At 43.3% G+C, this 22,922-nt stretch overlaps 1 protein-coding gene across 1 annotated transcript in view; it reads right to left on the reverse strand.

The window, feature by feature from the left end:
- LOC145406418 (speckle targeted PIP5K1A-regulated poly(A) polymerase-like) overlaps nucleotides 1-22,922 on the reverse strand; it is a 45,162-nt gene that overhangs the window by 8,387 nt on the left and 13,853 nt on the right. Inside the window, exons 5-7 of the mRNA XM_080277575.1 lie at nucleotides 22,474-22,625; nucleotides 16,639-16,715; nucleotides 922-1,110 (exon numbers count right to left, since the gene is read on the reverse strand). Of these exons, the coding sequence (XP_080133701.1) occupies nucleotides 922-1,110; nucleotides 16,639-16,715; nucleotides 22,474-22,625 (418 nt within the window). The remainder of the gene's footprint in view (nucleotides 1-921; nucleotides 1,111-16,638; nucleotides 16,716-22,473; nucleotides 22,626-22,922) is intronic.

Raw genomic sequence — 22,922 nt, forward strand, 5'->3', positions numbered from 1 at the left:
TCAGGTCAGAGATGACGCCACCTTCATCTCCAAGGTCATAACTGGTGATGAATCATGGGTTTATGGTTATGACTTGGAGACAAAGCACCAGTCTTCGCAATGGAAGTCTCCCAATTCACCGAGGCTGAAAAAAGCGCATCAAGTTCGCAGCAGTGTCAAGTCAATGTTGATTGTTTTCTTCAATATCCAAGGGAGTGTTCACGAGGAATTCGTCCCTTCCGGTCAATCTGTCAACGGAAAGTTTTGCTGTGAAGTTTTGCAGCGTCTGAGGGAGAACATCTGCTGCAAAAGTCCAGAGCAACAGAAGAACAAGGACTGGGTCCTGCATCATGACAACGCCCCCGCCCACAAATCAACTGTTGTACGGCAGTTCCTGGCTTCCAATAACACGGTAGTCACTCCCCACCCACCCTATTTGCCTGACCTTGCCCCCTACAACTTTTTCCTGTTTCCCAAGCTGAAATTACAACTGAAAGGGCATTGATTTGACTCAATTGAGGAGATCCTGACACAATTGTAGGAGGTGCTCAAGACCATCACACCTGAAGCCTTCCACAGATGCATGGACTCTTGGAAAAAACACTGGGACCACTGTATGCATGCCCAAGGGGACTACTTCGAAGGCGACAGTGAGAACTAGGAGGTATGGTAACTTATTTTTATTTTCCTACAATATTCAAATTACTGGAACTTTTGGGTAACACCTAGTATATCAAGACTATAGGAATAAAAATGCTGTCTCTCCATCATGAATGCTGGAGTGACACAAGAGATCAATAGAAAAATATGATGCTAGCAATGAAAAGTCCTTTAGAAAGGATACTGAGCTATAGGACTCCTTTAGTTCGCCACAGCTGCATGAAATATGCTGCAAAGGATGAAAAGTTACATTGGATCCACTATAGGTTTTAGTATACCAACCTGGATTTTAGCCCAACATCTAATAAGCATCATGTAGGGGCGGACAAGTTCATGGGTCATGGTATACTGGTAAATGAGGTTTGTGTTGTAGACAGGCATATTGTGTCGGAAGGACAGGTCTACCTGCAGTCCTGTGGTGGTTTCCCTGAACTTCACAATTGGAACACGGGCCCTGGGAACTGCCTGGACCTGAAAGTTATGATAATCATGTAAGTACTATATACTATTTAACTGCATAATCAAATAAACATACTGATCTTTAGATTTTTAGTGCAAAAGTTTCTTGAGATGGGAACGTAGTTGTATGCAGCCTTCATGGATTTGGAGAAAGCATGACAGGGTGGATAGACAAGGACGGTGGAAAGTATTAAGAATATATGGAACAGATGGGAAGTTGTTGAAGGCCTTGAAGAGTATGTATGAGGGTGCTAAAGCTGCAGTGCATGTGGATAGTGACCTTGGCGAATTTTTCTATTTGAAGGTTGGATTGAAACAAGGACGTGTCATGTCTCCATGGTTGTTCAATCTGTACAAGGATAGGGTTATAAAGAGATACAAGGTAGGGCACTGGATGCTGGAGCAGCCCTAGTGAGAAAAGGCAATGTTTGGAAACTACCTGTCTGTTGTTTGCAGATGATACTGTGTTGTTAAGTGAAGACGAAGGGGAACTGCAAGGCTTGGTGGATGAGTTTGGGATAGTGTGTAAGAAATGGAATCGAAAGGTGAATGTAGGGAAGAATAAAATGATGGTCTTCGAGAGAAGTGAAGTCAGTGAATGTACAGTGAGGTTGGATGGGGAGGAAATGGAAAATGTGAGTGCGTTTAAGTACTTGGGTAGTGTGATGAGTAAGGATGAAAGTTTAGAGGGTGAAGTGCCTGAAAGGTACAACAGGGAAGAAAGGTTGCAGGTTCCTTGAAAGCAGTGATAAGAAACAGGGAAGTGAGCATGGATGCGAAAAAGCTATTACATGACAGTATTGTGATACCAACTCTAACGTATGGAAGTGAAGCTTGGACATTGTTGGAAGGACACAAGTCAAGAATGACAGCAGTGTAAATGAGTTATTTGAGAGGAGCATGTGGGGTCACTGACCACTACTTGGTGGTGGCCAGAATTAGAATGCAAGTAAGATGGAGGAATAGAAGAAGGGAAAGATGAGAGGAAGGAGTAGTTGCAAGGAGAGTGGAAAGGTTACAACAGGATGAGAAAAAGGCAGAGTATAAGAGAGAAGTGGAGGAACGATTAGGCAAATATGAAATGGAGCAGATGGGAGACATGGAAGGTGTGTGTAAGATATTTACAGAAGAAATATGTGCAGCATGTGATGTGGTGTGTGGAAGGAAGAGAAGACGGAGGGGGTGCAAGGAACAGCGTGGTGGACTGAAGAGGTGAGACAGGCTGTGGCACAAAAGAAGAAAGCATACAATGAATGGATGAGAAATAGGGGCGTGGAAGAAGTTGAGAGGCGGAAGAGAGAGTTATATGTGGAAAGAAAGAGAGAGGTGAAAAGATTAGTAAGAGAGAGTAAGAAGAGAGTGGATGAGGAATTTGGAAGGAATTTGAGTGTAAAGTGGAGGGACTGTAAGAAAATGTTCTGGAGAGAAGTGAAAAGAGTAAGACAGGGTGGAAGTGAAGTTAGCAGGGGAGTGAAAGATAAAAATGGTAGATTACTAGTGGAGAAGGGAGAAAAAGTGAGCAGATGGAGAGAACACTTTAAGGAATTGTTGAACGTAGAGGATGGAAGTAATGCGAGTATAAGTGGCTGGGGAATGGCTGGAAGAAGGAGGGAGGTGAGAAGACAGGAAGAAATCAGTAGGATAGAAGTTGTGGAAGCAATGAAGAAAGTTACATCGGGGAAAGCCCCAGGAATTGATGGAGTGTGTGGTGAAATGCTGAAGCATGGGGGAGAGATAGTAGTAGAATGGATGTGGAAGATGTGCAGATTGGCCTGGGAGGAAGGTAGAGTCCCGGAGGATTGGAAGTCAGGTATAATTATTCCCTTGTACAAAGGAAAAGGGGAAAAAGAAGTGTGTGGTAATCATAGGGGCATTTGTCTTCTTAGTATAATAGGAAAAGTGTATGGTAGGATACTTATAGACAGAGTTAGAGAAAGAACAGAGAAATTAGTTGGAGAACAGGGAGGCTTTAGGAAGGGAAGAGGTTGTGTAGATCAGATATTCATTCTTAGATCTTTAGTGGAAAAGTTTCTAGAGAAGGGATAGAAGTTGTATGCGGCTTTCATGGATTTGGAGAAAGCATATGACAGGGTGGATAGACAAAGATTGTGGAAAGTGTTAAGAATATATGGAGTAGATGGGAGGGTTGTTGAATGCTGTGAAGAGTATGTACGATGGTGCGAAGGCTGCAGTGCGTGTGGATGGTGAACTAAGTGAATTTTTCTCTTTGAAAGTTGGTTTGAAACAGGGATGTTTCATGTCTCCATGGTTGTTCAATCTGTACATGGATGGGGTAATAAAAGAGGTACAAGGTAGGGTAGTGGATCTTGGAGTGGCCCTGGTGAGAGAGGATAGTGTTTGGAAACTCCCTGTACTGTTGTCTGCAGATGATACTGTGTTGTTGAGTGAAAACGAAGGGGAGCCGCAAGGCTTGGTGGATGAGTTTGAGAGAGTGTGTAAGAAACGGAATCTAAAGGTGAATGTAGGGAAGAGTAAAGTGATGGTCTTTGAGAGAGGTGAAGTTAGTGAATGTACGGCGAGGTTGGATGGTGAGGAATTGGAAGATGTGAGTACGTTTAAGTACTTGGGTAGTGTGATGCGTAAGGATGGAGGTTTGGAGGGTGAAGTGCTTGAAAGGGTACAGCAGGGAAGAAAGGTTGCTGGTTCTTTGAGAGCAGTGATAAGAAACAGGGAAGTGAGCATGGAAGTGAAAAAGTTACTGCATGACAGTATTGTGATACCAACTCTAACGTACGGAAGTGAAGCTTGGACATTGTTGGAAGGACACAAGTCAAGAGTGAAAGCAGTGGAAATGAGTTATTTAAGAGGAGCCTGTGGAGTCACGTGGAGAGACAGGCTGACGAATGAGGATATAAAGGAGCATTGTGGTGTGGACGTGGATGTGATAGGAAGTGTTACGAGGAACACACTGAGGTGGTTTGGCCATGTGGAGAGGATGGAGGGTGAAAGACTGACGAAGAGAGTGTATGTGAGTGAGGTGGAGGGGAGAAGAGGGAGGGGGAGGCCGAGGATGAGATGAAGGGATGGGGTGGAGAGGTATATGAGAGAGGGGGGTGTGAGTTGGGAGCAGGGCAGTGAAATGGCGGGGGACAGGGCGACTTGGAGGCGATTTGTTTGTGGCCACCCCAAACGGGATTGAGGCGTCTGGCAATAGATAGATAGATAGATAGATGTGGGGTCACATGGAGAGAGAGACTGACAAATGAAGAAGTGAAGGAGTGTTGTGGTGTGGATGTGGATGTGACAGGAAGCATTAGGAGAAACACATTAAGGTGGTTTGGCCATGTGGAGAGGATGGAGAGTGAGAGACTGAAGAGGAGAATGTATGTGAGTGAGGTGGAGGGGGGGAGAGGGAGGGGGAGGCCAAGAATGAGTTGGAGGGATGGAGTGGAGAGGTGTATGAGAGAGATGGGTGTGAGCTGGAAGCAGGGCAATGAAATGGCAAGGGACAGGGTGACATGGAGGCAATTTGTTTGTGGCCACCCCTTATGGGATTACGGCATCTGGCAATAGGTAGGTAGATAGATAGACAGATAGTATTGGTGTTGTGATGAGGAAGGGCAGATTGCAATGGTTTGGGCATGTAGAGATGGAGGATGACATTTGGGTGCAGAAGGTAAAAAAAAGTGTGAATATTGGGGGAAGGGCTGCAAGAGGCAGACCAAGAGAGACCTGGGATGAGACCATAGAATGTGACCTCATAGATAAGGGATTGAACAAGGAGGCTGCCTGAGATAGAGCAGCACAGGCAGCCGCCATTATGTGGCCAAGGCTGATGCATACCAGTATGCTGGAGCCTTTATAAACAATGCAATTTGAATATATATGTATACTGAATGGCCAGGGAGACATCAAACAAATAATCATGGTGATTGCAAACAATGTTGCTAAAACTTCTTTGTCATCATCCATAGTGTCAAATATAAACCACAAGAAAAGGGATTTGCATTTTGCATCTTGAATACAAGATAATCCCCGTGTTTTGAATGATGAATTTTAAACTTTCAGCTCTTCATCAGAGGACGTAATGTAAGCTTCACACTTTTCACAAATGGATGATTTTATTCAGCTTTGGAGGGACCTTGTGAAGTGAATGGGTTAATGAAGGCTGTATCTAACACTTGTATTCTGAAAAGTCTCCCCCAAGCTGAATACAATTCTAGAAGTAAAAACATATACAGTAACCCCTCCAATATCCGGATCAATAGAGCCATCGGTAGGTTCAGATATTGGTTTCGTCCGGATATTGGGCCCCAGCTTATGGACTTGTACTTATGGACCCTAACTCAGAAAAACACCTATACAACTCCCTCCGGACATGCATAGCACCTATTTAACACCCAAATCACACCAATAAGGCACATAAATGACTGAAATAAATGCAAAAGAAACATAAAATGAGGGTTTAGAAGTATGTTCATACATTAATAAACATTCTGGTACTTATGGACTCTAACCGAACCTAACTCTGAAAAACACATTCCTACTGCACATGCATGAGGTAAGTATAGTATGGAAAAAAGTACAGTATGACACATTCTGGTAAGTATAGTATGGAAAAAAGTACAATATGAAACATTCTGGCTACTTACAGCAAGTCCCTGGCCACCTCGATGAATAACCGCCTCCTCTCGGACTCTGACAGTAAGAACGATTTCCTGAAGCACTTGCAGTACACTCTTCCTGAAGTCTTGCACTGAACTTAGTCAATAACACACAGAAGTCCGTTCTCTTCACAGTGTTCACTTTAGTCCAAATAATGTTCCATTAAATTTTAGTGTTGCACATTAACTTTTCCCAAGTTTTTTTTATTTTTCAAAGCCAAAACAAAGAAGGTTAGTTACGTTAAATTTCTTTTCTACTGAGTCTTTTCTCTCATTTCGAAAACCTTAACACAACACACCGTTTTTTTCACTGCACAACACTCAAAATTCCCGTGTGGTCTAGTGGAGAAGTTTTTGCTGTTTATTCACTGTCAGAGTCCGAGAGTATCACTGGCAGGCGACCAAGGGGTGCATCGGTGGGTCGTGGTGATGGCGTACCGACTACAGAAGACTCTGAAGATAGCCGCAAACTCACATCGAGCGGTGACTCCACTGTAGCTGATGTGCTGGGCTGTGGCTCGGAGCATGAGGGCCTGTCTTGGGGAGGCAACGGAGTGGAACCAGGGCTTGGCACAGCGGGGGTCACGGGCATGAAAAAACTGTCAATCATTGACTGACGCAAGGACCGACAATTCTGGCGATTGATGATGCGCTGCCGGAAAGCACGCACTTCCTCCACGAGTCCCAAGGGCTCCATCTCCCTGTCGCAGTCCGGGTGTTCCAGGTAGTCTAGGACGAACTCTAGATGTTCCCGGAGTGCGCTCAGCTTGGGGATGGCTGCAGTAGTGTCCTGCTGAGAGGAGTCCGCATCATCATCGCCTTCGTCGTCGGAATCTTCAAGTTCGGGACTGACACCAGTAACCGAAGACGCGATCTCGATATCAGACAACGTCTGATACCCAGGATCGCCCTCGTCGTCGTCCAACCACTCACGAACATCGTCCACATCAACATCGTCGCCGTGCGCACGTAGCCGTGCATGGAAGTCATCCACGTCAAACCCCAGGAAATCGTACTCCACATCTGTTCCGAGAAGCAGACGAGACCAACCATTTTCAAGAGTTTTCACAGGGACTTCCTTCCATGCACTAGCCCAGTTGTACAGCGCAGACTTGATGTTGTAGCGGCGAAGGTTTTCCAAAGTCCGCTTGCCTCGAGTGTCACGTCCTTCCCTGCGCTCGTCCTCGTCCTCGAGAACAACCATCACCTCGTCCAGGAACTTCAGACGGTACAGGCGCTTTGTTGCCACGATCACTCCTTGGTCCATGGGTTGAATGAGAGCAGTCGTATTTGGTGGCAGAAACATGCACCTAATACGGCCATTCTCAGCAACCAAGTCCTTGTCGCACGGGTGGGCAGGTGCATTGTCGAGGAGAAGGAGAGCCTTTACCTGGTCGCGAGGAATTCCCAGTGTCTTCGTCTGGTACTGGATGACCTCCTTGACGAAGTGACGGTGAAACCAGTCTTTGAAAATCACAGCTGTGAACCATGCTTTCAAAGAATGGTACCATACGACAGGAAGGACATCCATCACCCCACGAAGGCACCGAGGCTGCTTTGCACGGCCAACAATAACGGGCTTAAGCCGGTGCATGCCGTTAGCACTGGCACAACACAAAGCAGATATCCGTTCCTTAGAAAGCTTGCGGCCAGGTACACGCTTCTCCGTCTCATCGGCTAGAGCGTTCGTTGGCACCGAGCGATAGAATAGGCCAGTTTCGTCATCGTTATAGACTTGACCGAGAGTGAGGCCCTCCCTGTCGATCAAGCCTTTCACCTTGTGCCGAAACTCGTCCACTCCATCCTTGTTAGCGTCCAATGCTTCGCCATGTGCTTTACGGTTAGTAAGGCCATGTCGCAACTTGAACGCGAAGAGCCAACCCTCGGATGCCTTGAAGTCTAGGGCGTCGTGAAGCCTTGCAAACTTCTCAGCAGCAGCCTTCAGCTCCGTTCCACGTACCATCACACCAGCTGCACGTTGCTGTCGATACCAAATCAACGTGGAGCGGTCGATCTCTGCATACTTGGGAGTAAACATAACCTTCCTCTCCACGTTGCGTTTGCTTCTCGACGAGAAGTCAGCCGTGTACTGCATGAGCTTGTCTCGGGAACGCTTGATATCAAACAAAGTCGACCGGGCCAGGTTGAACTCGCGGAGAATGCGAGAGGAAGACCAACCCGCATCAACCTTCTCCAATATCTCCCGTTTCTTCTCCAGAGTCAACACCACTCTCTTCCTTTTCTCAGGAGGCGGGGCCATCATCACACACACTAAGAGTAGGGCAGAGAGCAGCAGGAGGCCTTGCAGCAAGTACGGCACCACCACAAAAGCGAGCACGTGGGCAGCCATGACGAAGAGCGTAGGTCTTGTCGCGGTGAGAGACAGGCGGGAAGTGGGGAGGATGCAGCGGCGCTCTATCGGACGTCGGAGGAATGACGAACCAAAACAATGCTCTCACGCGGCGCGCGCGGCAAGTTCAAATTACGGACGGCAAAAAATCGATTTTTTCCCCAATTTTTTTGGATTTTCGGACCATTTTGGGAATGTTTGATCCCAGGACGATAAGGTTCGGTTAGTGGGGATGTTCGGTTATTGGGCGTCCGGATATTAGAGGGATTACTGTATATATATATACTGTCTTTCCTCATACATCGACATTTCACACTTCGACGATTCATGCTTCAACGTGACAAAAAGTCACCGGTTTCCTCAAAGTTGGATGAAAATTTCACACTTTGACGTTACTCCCCGGCCGAGAAAATGCCACCCACGCATACCGATGCTCACTTGTTGGCAAATTATGACGAGGAGGCAGCTGCAATGGAAATGACAGAGGAAGAGATGAATCGTGAGGAAAAGACTGAAAGCCCAGAGCAGCCAAGGGAGGGCAAGATGGGCATGCAGAAATTATCCCACTGCCTGTCCATCGTAACAGAGCTTGTAACCAACATCAAGGCATACCCCAGGACTGTGCCAGAGGTGCCCAAAATCCTGTCCAGCTTAAATGCTACAGAGTCTAAACTGCTGGAAGTGTACAAAAACAGGATTAGGGAGCAGAAACAAACAAAAATAACAAGATATTTCCAGGAAAGACCAAATGTAGCTGATATTATTAGAGACTTGGATGTGTCTGGTACTAGCGATGAGAAGGAAGGAGAAATGGACAGAGAAGAGGCAGATGAACTGAAACCAGGGTTCGGCTTCGAAGGATTTGCCCTTGGTGATGGTAATGGGTCTTCCCCAGAAAGGCCCATGTCACCTAGTCACTAGCCCCAGCCACACTGTACAGAAATTCACATGCCCTTCACTCACACACACACACACACACACGGATGCACACACCTAGTCACTATCCCCCATCCACCCTGTACGGAACTTCACATGCCCTACAAGAACATCCTCATCTAACGCCTGCATATGATTTTTTTTTTTTTTTTCAATTTTTCAATAAACTGTGTACTCGTACGTACATCTTTCATTTTTATCTGTTATTATCACCCAGTTTGACCCTAATTACAATGTAATGTAACCTAAAAATATTCTTCAGTTCAGTTTGTTAGGTATTTCTTGTTTTTGAGGACTTTTTTAGAAAGGTTAGGTAGGTAACCTAGCTGTCCCTCTGGAACACTTTTAATTTTTCACATAAACATTAACTTCATACTTCGACGTTTCACACTTTGCGTAGTTTTGGCAGAACATACCTCCGTCGAAGTATGAGGAAAGATCGTACAGTAATCATCCCAATATCCAATGTAATACAGCCAAAGGCATGTCCGGGAAGTGGTTTTGTCCGGATACTGGGCCCCTGCCTCCTGGACTGGCACTTATGGACCCTAATCCAGCCTAACTTTGAAAGCCACCTATAACTCCCTACCGGACCTGCATAGCACCTATTTAAGATCCTATTCCACACCAATAATGGACATAAAACATGAAATAAATGAAAAGGAACCCGAGAATGAGGAATTACAAGTGAGTATGGAAAATATTTAGCAGTGTACAGGGTACTTACAGCACGTCTGTGGCCGCCTCCTCTAAGGCTCTGGCAGTGGTGAAAATGCTCTCGAAGCAGATACGGTACGCTAATCCAGTGTTGTGCTGCACTTAATTCTTTGCACTGTGAGTTATAATTGTTTAACAGTGCACATTCTGTTCTTAATTGCACCACGCCAGTTTCAACTGCCAGTTTGCACTCCACACTTAATCCTTTGCACTCTGAATTCTAATTTCTTAACATTGCACAATACTGTAAATTCCCATGTGGTCTAGTGGCGAGGTATTGCAGTTTGTTCACTCTTAATTCACAAAAACGTGCACGTGCGGCATCCATTGCGATGAGCATCTACTCATGATGGTAGTTAGGCAGTAACTGACGAGGGGGGAGGAACAGCAGGGGGCTGGCGGCCATGTGTAAACATAGCTGTTCAGCGCTGCATGCCAATTTCAAATTATGGGTGGGAAAAAAAATTCAGATTTTTTTTTTCTTTTTTTGCCATTTTGGGGTTCCGAGGGCTCAGGCCCAACATGTCCAGGTAGTGGGGTGTCCGGTTATCGGGTGTCCGGATAATAAAAGGATTATTGTATATATATATATATATATACAGGTAAGCCCTTAATTCACGCGAGGGTTACTTTCCCGGACCCTTCGCGTATGTGGTAAATTCGTGTATATGTTCTGCCCTTGTGTGCACATAATTATGCATGTCTACTAAGTATATTACATCTGAATAATACCGTTTATGCACTACATACACCTTATAAACTAGCATACGGTATGAAAAACAACAAAAATGTAAGAAATTTAACACTGAAACCTGACAAGCACAGGTGTAGGTGGAGACACTTCAACAGTTTGGTGCACAAGCCCTCACTCCTCCCATATGCTACATTCTGCCTTCTTTATTGTCCAAACAGTTGACTCATTCACCCCAAACAAACGGTTCCGAGCCAGTTCACATGAGTAGGTGGAGACACTTCAGCACAGTCTGGTGCACTAGCCCTCACTGCCTCCCGTATGCTACGTTCTGCCTTCTTTATTGTAAGAACAGTTGACTCACCCCAAACACATGGTTCCAAGACAATTCATCACGAAGTCAATTCACCATCAAAACATGGACGATTTCCTGTCATTCTATAAATATACTTATTATTGATTAATTAATACTTTAGTAACTAATTTTCAGGGGGATTTTATAACTCATATAAGTAAAAAACAAGTGTACTGTACTTGCTAAATAAACTGGTATGTAAATAAATGACGGGGAATCATCCTGACGGAGAATTGTCGCCAACATTCCTCCATTTTGTCCAACACTTTAACTTTCTCTGTCAGCAACATCACTTTACTAGTCCGTTTTGGTGTGTTACCACATGCATCACTAGCACTACACTTAGGCCCCATGTTGGCAGACAAGGCAAGCAATCACTGGAAGGCAGAAAAATAAGCCACAAATAACGATTAGCAAGTCACGCATATATCGACAGTCGGATCAAACTGACTGTGTGGTGCGTGGTAGACTGACCTCCCACACACACACACACACACACACACACACACACACACACACACACACACACACACACACACACATGTATGCACACGGGCAGCAAGTAGGCATTTTTATATTTTATTTATTTCTCTTATATATTAAGATTATTTATTTGAATACTATAATTTTGTTTTAATTATTGTATGAAAAATTCGTGGATAACCGAAATCGCGTGAAAAAAGTTCGCATGAAGTAAGGGCTTACCTGTATATACAGTCGACCCTCTGTCTTCGCGGGGGTTAGGGGCCTGAGACCCCTGCGAAGATCGAAAATCCGTGTAAAACTGGTGACCCCCTTAAAACACCCCTAGCCCCGCATTTCCTTCTTTAATGAAAGAAAATCCCTGTGTACATGTCAATAAACATTTTATTTATAATTAAAGTATGAAAAAAATAGTTTAATTGCGTAGGTGGATGGCCGCTCACACCGCTTGTCACAGCTACACTCTCACCCTCCACCACCGTTACCAGGATTTTCCCTGCCGTAACTTGTCCAGCAATTCTACCTTTGGAGATGTCTTGGCTGCTCTCTTAGGGCCCATGGTAGATAAAATGATTGTGTCATGGAGAGACAGCGAGTACAAGCACACACAAGCATGGTCACAGTGAGAATGGGTTTCGGGACAATTCGCCGTCAAGTCAATTCGCAGTCACAACAATAACAAGACAATTCGCCGTCAGGACTTTTCCCCGTCATTTATTTACATACTATAATAGTCTTTTAAATATACGAGTTTTAAAAGTGGTGGTGGTTTATTGTTTTAATAATAAATGTAGTGACATCTGTTGAGGCTCAGCCATATCTTTCCCCACGGTTTGCATCCACTATGGCTGATCAGAATAACACGTTGGATATTGTCATTTGAGATGAATATATACTTGTACCTCTTCAGAGTCATTTTAAAATATACCCAGGATGTTGTAGTACCAATGAAAATTAATGAAGACAGCTACGGGTGACACTTGAATATAATTCAAAGTCGACTACAGCAAAGTAGAAGCACGTTAATTATTGGCTAAAAGTGCAACTTATAAATGATATCCAAAGCCTACGCTATTGAATGAACATAGACTTTGATAGATCCCCCTGAAAATTGATTATTAAAGTATTAATTATTCAAAAATAAGTATATTTATAGGATGATGGGGAATCGTCCAGGGTGCGAATTGTCCTGATGGGGAATCGTACATGTTTTGATGGTGAATTGTCTGACGGCGAATTGACTTGACGGCGAATTATCTCGGAACCTGAGAATGAGAGAGCCTGCCGCAAGAGATTCCAAACAATGCAGGGGTGGCGCGGGTGGCGCTGCGGGCGGTATGCAGCATGTGGCGTGCAATTTGAATGTGTTTCCATTTTTCTCTGGACTTCAAAAAAGGTGATTTGGTTTCCCTGGTGACAAATCGCAAACAATCAAAACCGCAAACTGAGGAACCGCGAGGACAGAGGATCGACTGTATATATACATATATATATATATATATATATATATTTCACTCTCATCTTAAATGTCAAGACCAACTGCCAAGCCCCAGGCTCCTACGCTCCGCATGGGGCAATGTAGGATTGGATGATGGATGGATGGATATATATATAATAGTAATACCCCAATATACAATACTCTTAGATGTGATACCTTGGGTTAACAATTGGGGTAGAAGTAGTGTACCGGTACCACCATACCCCTCCTAACGATGGCCGAACCTTGGTTTAACGATGGGTTTTGATTTTTTTTACCTATTTTGATGATATTTTAGACTAAAATTGTGTGTTCAGGTTGATTTTAGACTTAATGTGTTTTAGCCACAGGCGGGGTGAACACTGTCATTTTGGGGTACAGTTTACTAAGTTTGATTTTTTCCATCTGATGATTTTCAGGTTTTATTTGTTGGTTTTGGTGACTTATTTACAGGTGTTAGGCTTAGGTTAGGTTCTTTACAGCTGTTAGGCCATTTTGATTGACTTTAAACTTGTTTTTGGGCTCATTTGGGTGGGTTTTGGACTTGGTTTGGGGGGAAACCCAGGTTGAAAAATGCATCTCATTACTTTACATGTTAAAACTACCCCGATATACAATACCCTACCTAACGATGCATTTTTACCTAACCAACTGCATAATTAAACTGGGGTATACCTGTATTACATACAATATATGTGTGTATATATATATATATATATATATATATATATATATATATATATAAAACAAAGATGAAAAGGTGTGAAGTGGAGGAGTGGGACGGTGTAAACTTTAAAGTGTGTGAGCTCGGACATGAATGGGAGAGGAAGATGCAAAGAAGGAGCTGCCTTGTTTATGCATGAATTGTGGCAGAGTGGAAAGAGAGATTACAAATGTGTCAGCTTGAGATGTATGTATATCAAGTTCAAGTTTTAGAAGGTGAAAGTGGCCGTGATTGTAACGTATGCACCATGTGATGACAGGAGTGAGAGAGAGAAAGACAGGTTTGGGGATGAGCTGGATGAGGCAGTGGGAGAAATGCCCAGGAGCTACAAAATGATCGTAATGGGTGATATGAATGGAAGAGTAGGCATTGGTCCTTAGGATAACAGAGTGGGTTATAAGGGAGTTCCAGGAGAAAATGATACATAATGGGAAGTGAATGAAGGATAAGTGTCAGGACAGGAGGCTGTGCATTTGAAACTCGTATTTCAAACACAAAGATGCACAAAAATATACATGGTATTGAGGGAACGGGGATCATGTTGAAAGGAGCCTGACTGATTACAAGCTCGTAGAGAGGTCAATGCTGGGAATGGTTGCTGATATGATGGCCGTGAAAGGACGATGTGGAGGTATGTTAGATCATACGATTGTGGTATGCAAGATCAAGCTGTGAGGAGTGAAGTGGACCAGGAGAGAGACGAGCAGTCAGGGAGAAAGACTGAAAGTCGAGAAGCTGAGGATCAAAGAAATGGCAGATGAATACAGGACCAAAGTAGGGGAGGAGATAGAATCAGTGAAATGGAATGAGATGGATCTGGATAGCCTGTGGAATGCATATAGGTAATACTTAGTTAGGAATGCTAAAGTGGTGTGTGGTGTGGCAAGAGTAACAGCAAAGATGAAAGGTATGGCATGGTGGGATGAAGAGGTTAGAAGAGCAGTGGAGGAAAGGAGGAAGAAGTGGCTAGAGTGGTTACCAGACAGGGGTTCAACTGAAATAAGAATTGAATATACTGAGAGCAAGAAACAAGTAAAGAGACTTAGTGAAGTGGAAAAAGGAGGTAAATGATGATTTGGGAGGAAAAAGGAGTGCAAATTACTCTGAAAATAGGAAGTTATTCTGGAATGAGGTGTAGAAATGTAGAAGTGATAGCGGAGAGAAATGTGAAGGTGTGAAGGATGTAGGTGGTAGATTATTAACCCATTGGGATGAAGTAAGGACCAGATGGAAGGAATATTTTGAAAGCCTGATGAATGGGAATGGAGGAAGCAGAGTGGCTGTAAACGTGATTGGTTTTGGGGGTGTGCAGAGAAGGAATGAAGTGCCAGGAAATGTGACACTCACAGAGATGAAGAACGCTGTGAGGCGGCTGAAAAACGGGAAAGCAGCTGGGGTTGATGAGATGTATGCAGAGATGATTAAGGCTAGTGGAGAGAGTGGAATGAAGTGATTGTTGAAGATATGTAAATAGGCATGGATGAGTGAAACTGTGCCAGCAAAGTGGAAAAAACTGTGATTGTACCCCTGTACAAAAATAAAGGCAAGCAAAGTGAGTGCAAGAATTATCGTGGCATAAGGTTACTGCGTGTGGTAGGGAAGGTATATGGAAGAATTATTATAGAGAAAGTACGAGAGATATCAGATGTCCTTCTGTGTGATGAATAAGGTGGCTATAAGAGTGGTAAAGGATGTGTGGATCAAATATTTGCGGTTAGACACATAGTGGAGAAGGCCTGTGAGAAGGGCCATAAGGTGTTTACGGCATTCGTGAATCTGGAAAAAGCATACGACAAAATAGACTTAGATGGGTTGTGGAAGGTTTTGAGCATGTACAATGTAGATGGTAAGCTGCTAGGTGCTGTCATGGATTTTTATAATGATAGTGAAGCATGTGTAAGGATAAATGGGCATCTAACTGAATGGTTCACGATCAATGTAGGCATGCGACAAGGTTGTGTGAAGTCCCCATGGATGTTCAACATATATATGGATGGGGTGATGAGAGACGTAAAGACACAAGTAATAGAGAAAGGCATAACGGTAATAAATGGTGATGGATGGAACATCTCAAACTTGTTGTATACTGATGATGCAGTACTACTTGCAAATACCGCACAAGAACTTGGTAAACTAGTGAAGAGTTTTGTTAATGTCTGTGAGCATTGTGCCTTGAGAGTAAATGTAGAAAAGAGTAAAGTGATGGTTATTGAGAGAAGGTGAATCCCAGTGTGATGTTACAGTGAATAGAGAAAGACTGGAATTGATGAGAGTGTTCAAATACCTGGGTACAGTGACAGAAAACAGAGAAAAATGTGCAAAAGAAGTGGAAAGTAGGGTGATGCAAGGAAGGAAAGTAGCTGTTGCTATGAAGGCCTTGATAAGAAACAGATGCTTGAGTGTTGCAGCTGCACAAGGCTTACATGAAGAAGTGTTAGTGCCAACTTTAACGTATGAATATGAGACTATGGTGTCAAGTCAGGAGTCAGAGCAGTGAAGATGGGACTGCTGAGGAATGTATGTGGAGTAGAGAGAGCAGACAGTATATGAAATAATGAGATTCATGAAAGATGTGGAGTGAGGAAGTCGGTGGACACCAGAATCGAAGAGTGTACTGAGATGGTATGGTGACGTGGAGAGAATGGATAACAATAGAGTGGTGAAAAAGGTATATCTGAGCAAATGTGAAGGAGGAAGGAGGTGAGGTAGGCCAAGGAAAAGGTGGAAGGATATGGTGGTTGAGTGTGTGAAGAAGAGACGTATGGAAGTCGGTGAGGTTAGGGGACTGACAAGAGATCGAGATGGCTGGATGAATGTTGTGAGAAGTGCACAATCAGGGATTTGTACCCTTTTTAAAGTGACAAGGTCTGGATTGACCTTATTGGATACGTTATGTGAAGCTACAGAATGTGGTGAATGTTTTTTTGCGTATCAGATACAGCCAGGATTCCGTGGGCTTGAATGATGAGTGTGAATGGACGCGTGCCCCACTGGACTGGGCAAATTTGGGCTGTCTGGACGTTGCTACTCCTCACCCTGCCCTCGGATGGGAAAAGAGGTTCGGATGATGATGATGATGATGATGACATTACCACCCAGCATAATAAATGGTTTCTTGGTGTACAGGAAATCATTTGGCTTGTCACTTAATGTATAGTCACCTGGGGGGGGGGGGGACTCACCTGAACTCCTCTTCTGGTGCTCCTGATCTGCCTAGCCAGGTACCACGTCAAGTCACTTGCATGTGCCTGAGCCTCAGCTGCAAAAGTCAGTATGCAATAAGTAAAACACAAGAAAAATTATAAGGATTCTGATTAATAATGATCAAATATGAGGATCTTTAAATACGCAAAACCTGATAATGTCTGCTCTCACTCTGATCACCCTTACTTTTGCACAATCCTTTACCACTCCACTGGTTTAACTCAACTCATCCAAGTTTTCTGGCATATGTCTAGCAGTCATTCCATTTCACTCTTGTCAATACATTTTATTATCTCTGCACATATCTCATCAACATCTGCTGCTTTCCCATTCGTCAATCCTTTCACAACATTTTTTATGCCAATGTCACATTCTTAGGCACTGCATTCCTTCTCTGCAAACCATCAAAACCAGTAATGTTTATCACAGCTTTGCTCTCATCATTAACAGTCATCTGCCTTTCAAAAAATTCTTTCCAATTACTCCTTATTCCACTTTCATATATTAATGTCCCTACACTTGGATCCCTCACATTTCACACACTTTTCTCATCATTCTTAATATTTTCCTACCTCATACTCCTACCTCCATCCATTATAGTTTCCTATTTTCTAAATAGTTTATGTTCTTCCTATATCAAGGTACACTCGGTAAAAAAAAGTATCAGTGCATAGAGGGTTCGATGTCTTCCGAAAATATTCACTCACGTGCTGGCTGTGTGAGAGGGTTGGTAACTTATTATGCCTGGCTGTAGCAGGTTCAGAATGTATATTTATATTTTAGCGAGGGGATACCTCAGATGACGTTATATGACACCTCCCAACACGTCGGACACAAATATTTCAGAGATCTTGGTACCGTGATCCAAAATGTTTCGTCAATGCTGTGCACCGATACTTTTTTTACCGAGTGTACATTTACTTTTGCTCTTTACTGATCTTTTCATACACACTTATTTCTTACCATCAATTTATTTTTCCTCCTTTCTTCAACCCACTCCAACCACTTCTTGTTTCTTACACTGTTTTCAACTTCCATATCCCAACAAAGTGTACTTCTTATAGTCACAACCCTTCCTATTGCACACACAAGCTTTGGCAATCCTAACCATCTACTCAATGAGCGCACTCCATAGATTAATCTTAACCATCTACTCATTGAGTGCACTTCATACATTAATCCTAACCACTGACTCGATGCTGATGCACTCCATACATTTTTCCACCCACTTGCTTCCAATCCTTTGGGACTAGCTCCTCCACTATCTTATGGTAATGTTCATCTGCCAATGTTCTGTTTCTCAGTTTCTCCACTTTCAATCTTTCACTCTGAGGACTGCTCTTGCTGTTTATCTTCCCATTTACTCTAAATTTCAACCTGCATACCACAATCATACAACCATGAAAACATCACACCATCTGCCCACTGTCCTCATGCAAAAAACACTCCCTTGGACCTTTGCCTACACAAGCACATAATTAATCAAGCTCCTTCCAAATTTCTCTCCGGTTTGTCCACCACTTCGTCTTTTCATATATAAAGGCTTCAACATGCTAGCATGCATCTGCCTTGATCACCTAATGGTGACCCTCCACAATGTTAAATCTCTAGCAGTCTTCCTATTTCACAGGTCTCACCCACACAGCCCCAAGCCCGGACAGGAGGAATGGGGACAGCCCCAGCCCCATCCCAGCCCAAACCCACACTCACAGAACCCACCCCATGTCTCCACTCATGTCTGCCACTAAGTGGAGGGAGCAAAGTTTTCCAGCTGCATGCTCTGGCCAGTGCCAACCCCTGTGTAGAGGGAAAAGGAGGGCATGGTGTGTTGTGTGTGAGTGCATGTAGTGTTGTGTACCATGGACATTTAGAGAAATACGTTTTGGAGAGTATGCTGGCCTATTCTCTGTGTTGGTGACATACTGAAAAGGGTCAGTAAAGGGCGAAGGTCAAGAAGCTATCCTGTTGGCTAGTGAAATAGAAGTTTCAGCTCTCCCTGTCACCAGCTTTCCCATCCTCCTCAGCGGTACTGCCGTGATCAGCTGGAGCTACAACCTATTCCCTACAATTTACATTCATGAGTTTGTTTATTAGAAATATGTCAGGAAAGAAGGTTGTGCATTTGTAACTCATATTTCAAACACAAAGATGCATATCAATATACACTGCACAGTGGGAATGGGAATCGTGCTGAAAGGAGCCTGATTGATTACATGGTCATAGAAAAGTCAATGCTGGGAATGGCTGCTGATACGAAGACCGTGAGAGGACGATGTGGAGGTCTGTTAGATCATATGATTGTGGAATGCAAGATCAAACTGAGAGGTGTGAGGTGGACCAGAAAAGAGAGGAGCAGTCAGGGAGAAAGACTGAACGTAGAGAAGCTCTGGAATGTGGTGAAAGTTTTTTTTGCATATCAGATAGAGCCAGGAGTCCAGGGGGCTTGAATGATGAGTGAGTGGAACCATGGCCCACTGGACTGGGTAAATTTGGGCTGTCTGGACGTTGCTACTCCTCACCTGGCCCTAGGGTGGGCAAGGAGGTCCAGACAATAATGATGAATTACCTTGCAATAGTGCATAACTTTTTTTGCCTGACATGTCATACAGTCATCATCCATTATTGTTCTCCCATTATTGTACTGCAAAATTAGCTATTATAGTAGGACTTGCGTACGTTTGCGGCTGTGGTGTGGCCCGCACCTGTGTACAGTGTTGCCACGTTTTCTATACCGTTATCTCTCTCTCTCTCTCTCTCTCTCTCCTGGCGGGAAATGTGAGCCACCCTGAGTACTTTTGATTCTTTTATAAGTTATTTATAATTGTGCTTTCATTTGTTAATTTGGTTTTGTTATATTTAGTGATGCCGACAATGCATTCAATGCATGCCCCTCTCCTGCCTCTCTCTCTCTCTTTTATTGCAAGAGACGTTTTTGATATTTTCTTTTACATAATATTGTATATATTGTAAATTTGACATCATTTCCACACCACCCTTAAGGTATTTGTCTTGGCGCGCTTTTTTTTAAGAGGTGTCCCCAATAGGCCTATTCCTCTATCTCTCATGGAAGGCAGAAAAACAGAAGAAAAAGAAGGGAGAGAAACATGAGGAAGAAAAGTGCGAAAAAGAGGATAGAAGAGTTATGACAGCTATGCTGTCAAGGCCACCGACTGGGTGTGGAAGTGTTGCCGCTCGCGAGTGAATGATTTTTTTTTTTTTTTTTTACTTCGGTATTGGCATATGCCTACTATTTTGTCCTACATATTAGCTTATGATTATAAATGTGATTATTCCTCGCCCTTAAAATTATGGTAAAAGCCAGTAAATGTGAGCATTTTTCCCTAGCAACACCTGTACAAGCTATGGTTGGGTCTACGGAGGGGTACATACTTTATCTTAGGCCAGAATGGGTGTGTAAGTGTTGCCACACAAGAATTACATGAATTATTTCTTTTACTTTGGATATTGGCATATTTCTTCTGTTTTCAGGCTCATTATCTTATATCCATAACTGTGATATTATTACCCACCCTAAAACTACGCTAAAAACCATTAAAAGTGACTACAATTTCTTTTAGCAACACTGTACAATATGTATGCCATGTTTCTGTGTTACTGTATAAATATTTTATGCATAATAAGATTACTGTTGATTCATCCATCAAAATACACAAGTGTAAGTTTTATTTATCTGACTTTATCGAATTTGTGATGCCTTGTACATAAATAGCTTCCCTTTCACATCGCAAGTTGGGAAAACGTGGCACCATTGTACACAGGTGCGGGCCACACCACAGCCGCAAACGTACGCGAGTCCTACTATAGCTATTTCATTTGTGGGAGCAGCATCTCTTCCATTCAGGTCTGCCACTGCAAACACACTATTATTCTTGTAGCTGTTGTCCTATTACTCCGTCCAGTTTCCCCCAGACCTGTTCCTTTTCACACCTCTTTCAAGCATGGTACATATGCAGTTTAGGAAGTGGAGAGATGGTATGGGGCAAAAGGGTTTACGGGTAAATGCAGATAAAACAAAAGTAATGATATCTAGGGTTGGTGGCGGTACTGTCAAAGACGAGGGAGAGTGGCCATGTGCAGTTTGCCACAAGGGCGTGGGAAGTAATTCCATCTTGTGCGGTGTGTGTGATAAATGGGTGCACAAGAGATGTAGTGGTATCAGAGGTAGACTGCGAGATAATGCTGATTTTCTGTGTACAGCGTGCAGGGGTGAGCAGGTGGAGATCGTCAGACATGAAAGGATTGAACTTGCTGGTGAATCTCTTGAGTGTGTAGAAGAGTTTTGTTATTTGGGAGACATGTTGTGTGCTGGAGGTGGGGCTGGAGCTAGCTCTGTGGCTAGGGTGAGAAGTGGTTGGAAGAAGTTCAGGGAGCTCTTGCCTCTCCTGACATTGAGAGGGCTCTCCCTATGTGCTAAGGGGTCTTTGTATGCAGCATGTGTTAGAAGTGTAATGCTGTATGGCAGTGAGACCTGGGCAGTGAGGGAGGAAGACATTCGCCGGCTCAGACGTACAGAAATGACAATGGTTAGGTGGATGTGTAGTGCGTCCCTGCGTCCAAGGCCTGGAGGGGCTGGGTTTACAATGGAAGAGTTGAGAGGTAGGATGGGACTGGAGTGTATTGGTGTTGTGATGAGGAGAGGTAGATTGAGGTGGTTTGGACATGTGGAGAAGATGGGGGATGATAATTGGGTAAGGAAGGTGAGAGGTGTTAATATTGGGGGTGGGGTTATGAGGGGTAGACCGAGAAAGACATGGGACGAGGTCATTAAGTGTGACCTTAGGGTTAAGGGACTGAACAGGGAGGCTGTAATGGATCGTGCAGCATGGAGAGCCGCCATTAGGTGACCAAGGCCGACACATGCAAGCATGGTGGAGCCTTTAAAAACGAAACGAAACGAAACGAAACGAACACCATTTTCACCATCTTACGCTAATACAGTATTATGCTTCATGTGTGCACTTCATGGAAACCTCTGGTATTAATCATTCATCAACACAACTCTCGATCTACTGCACTAATATGTATGCATAAATGGCTTAACACATTTTACACCAAGTACTCTAACTAAACAGTTTTATATGATTTTAACTAAACTTTGTGGAAACATTGTTGGTCAACCAATAAGTAAACCTACTGTTTTTTAGAACAATATGTCAGAGGTCCAGACCAAAGACTGACCAAGCAAAATCAACTTATTCAGTTTTTTATCCAATTTAGATCCACCTTAGGGAAGCGCTGAGGGAGATTCAATTTTGAGAACAATCCAACAAAGGTCAAGGTCACTAGGCAAAGTCAACTAAAGTAGTTCTGAACTGATTTGAGCCATACTTAGCGGAATGGTTGAGACTGATGAAAGAATGAAGTGAATCAATTATGAGATTAATCAGTCAAAGGTCAAGGTTGCAGGGAAATGTACAAACTTAGGCCCTTAGACCAACTGGTGCAGCACTAACTGAGTATTCTATCTTGCTTCAGGTGCAAGTGTGTTTATAAATGTGTTTACCAATGTACAGTTAAGCTTGTTTACAAATGTTTGATAGGAAGGTCAGAGCAGGCTTTAGGAAGTCTTTAAGGGTGACAGTGAGAAAAGATTGGATGCAAAACCAGTTTTTCCCTTAGACTCTGTTGCTTCTATAACATGATTTTTTCAAAGGGGACACATCAGTGTGGATCAAATTGCTGCTAAGCATTACTATGTAATTTAAGACATTCTGAAGGCTGAATATAACTTATATGCAAAGAGAAACTACAGACAGATGATTCTCAAAACAGAATTTGTCTCTAGTGCTGACCTCTGCTGTAGCCGGAGTCCCATGGATTTACACCCAGGTCAGCATACAAATCAACATCACAACCAGTGAAACCCAAGTTATTAGCTGATGATCCAAAGATGAATGCATGTACTCGGTTGAAGTGAGGCATTAAGAACCTTACCATAATTTTTCTGAAAGATAAAGTCATTGCATACAGTATATAAATGACAGTACAAAATGACACCTAATTAATATTACAGTATATCACAGTTCAAAATACCACCCTATATTAATATATTACTTAGTGCATTACTGTACAAAAGAAATGCAACACATTACAAAAGTAGAACAAATTAGGTACAGTCAGCCTAAGAAGTGACAACAGAGTATCCAGATTTCGGTCAGCAATAATGCACATACTCTTCCTTGTATCTTTACGAGGTGAAACCTATTATATAAAACTGTTAAAGAAAACAATAAGTTAATGT

The sequence above is a fragment of the Coenobita brevimanus genome, chromosome 70, assembly GCF_032717465.1.
Source record: "Coenobita brevimanus isolate Jiangsu-jjx chromosome 70, ASM3271746v2, whole genome shotgun sequence".
NCBI lineage: Eukaryota > Metazoa > Arthropoda > Malacostraca > Decapoda > Coenobitidae > Coenobita > Coenobita brevimanus.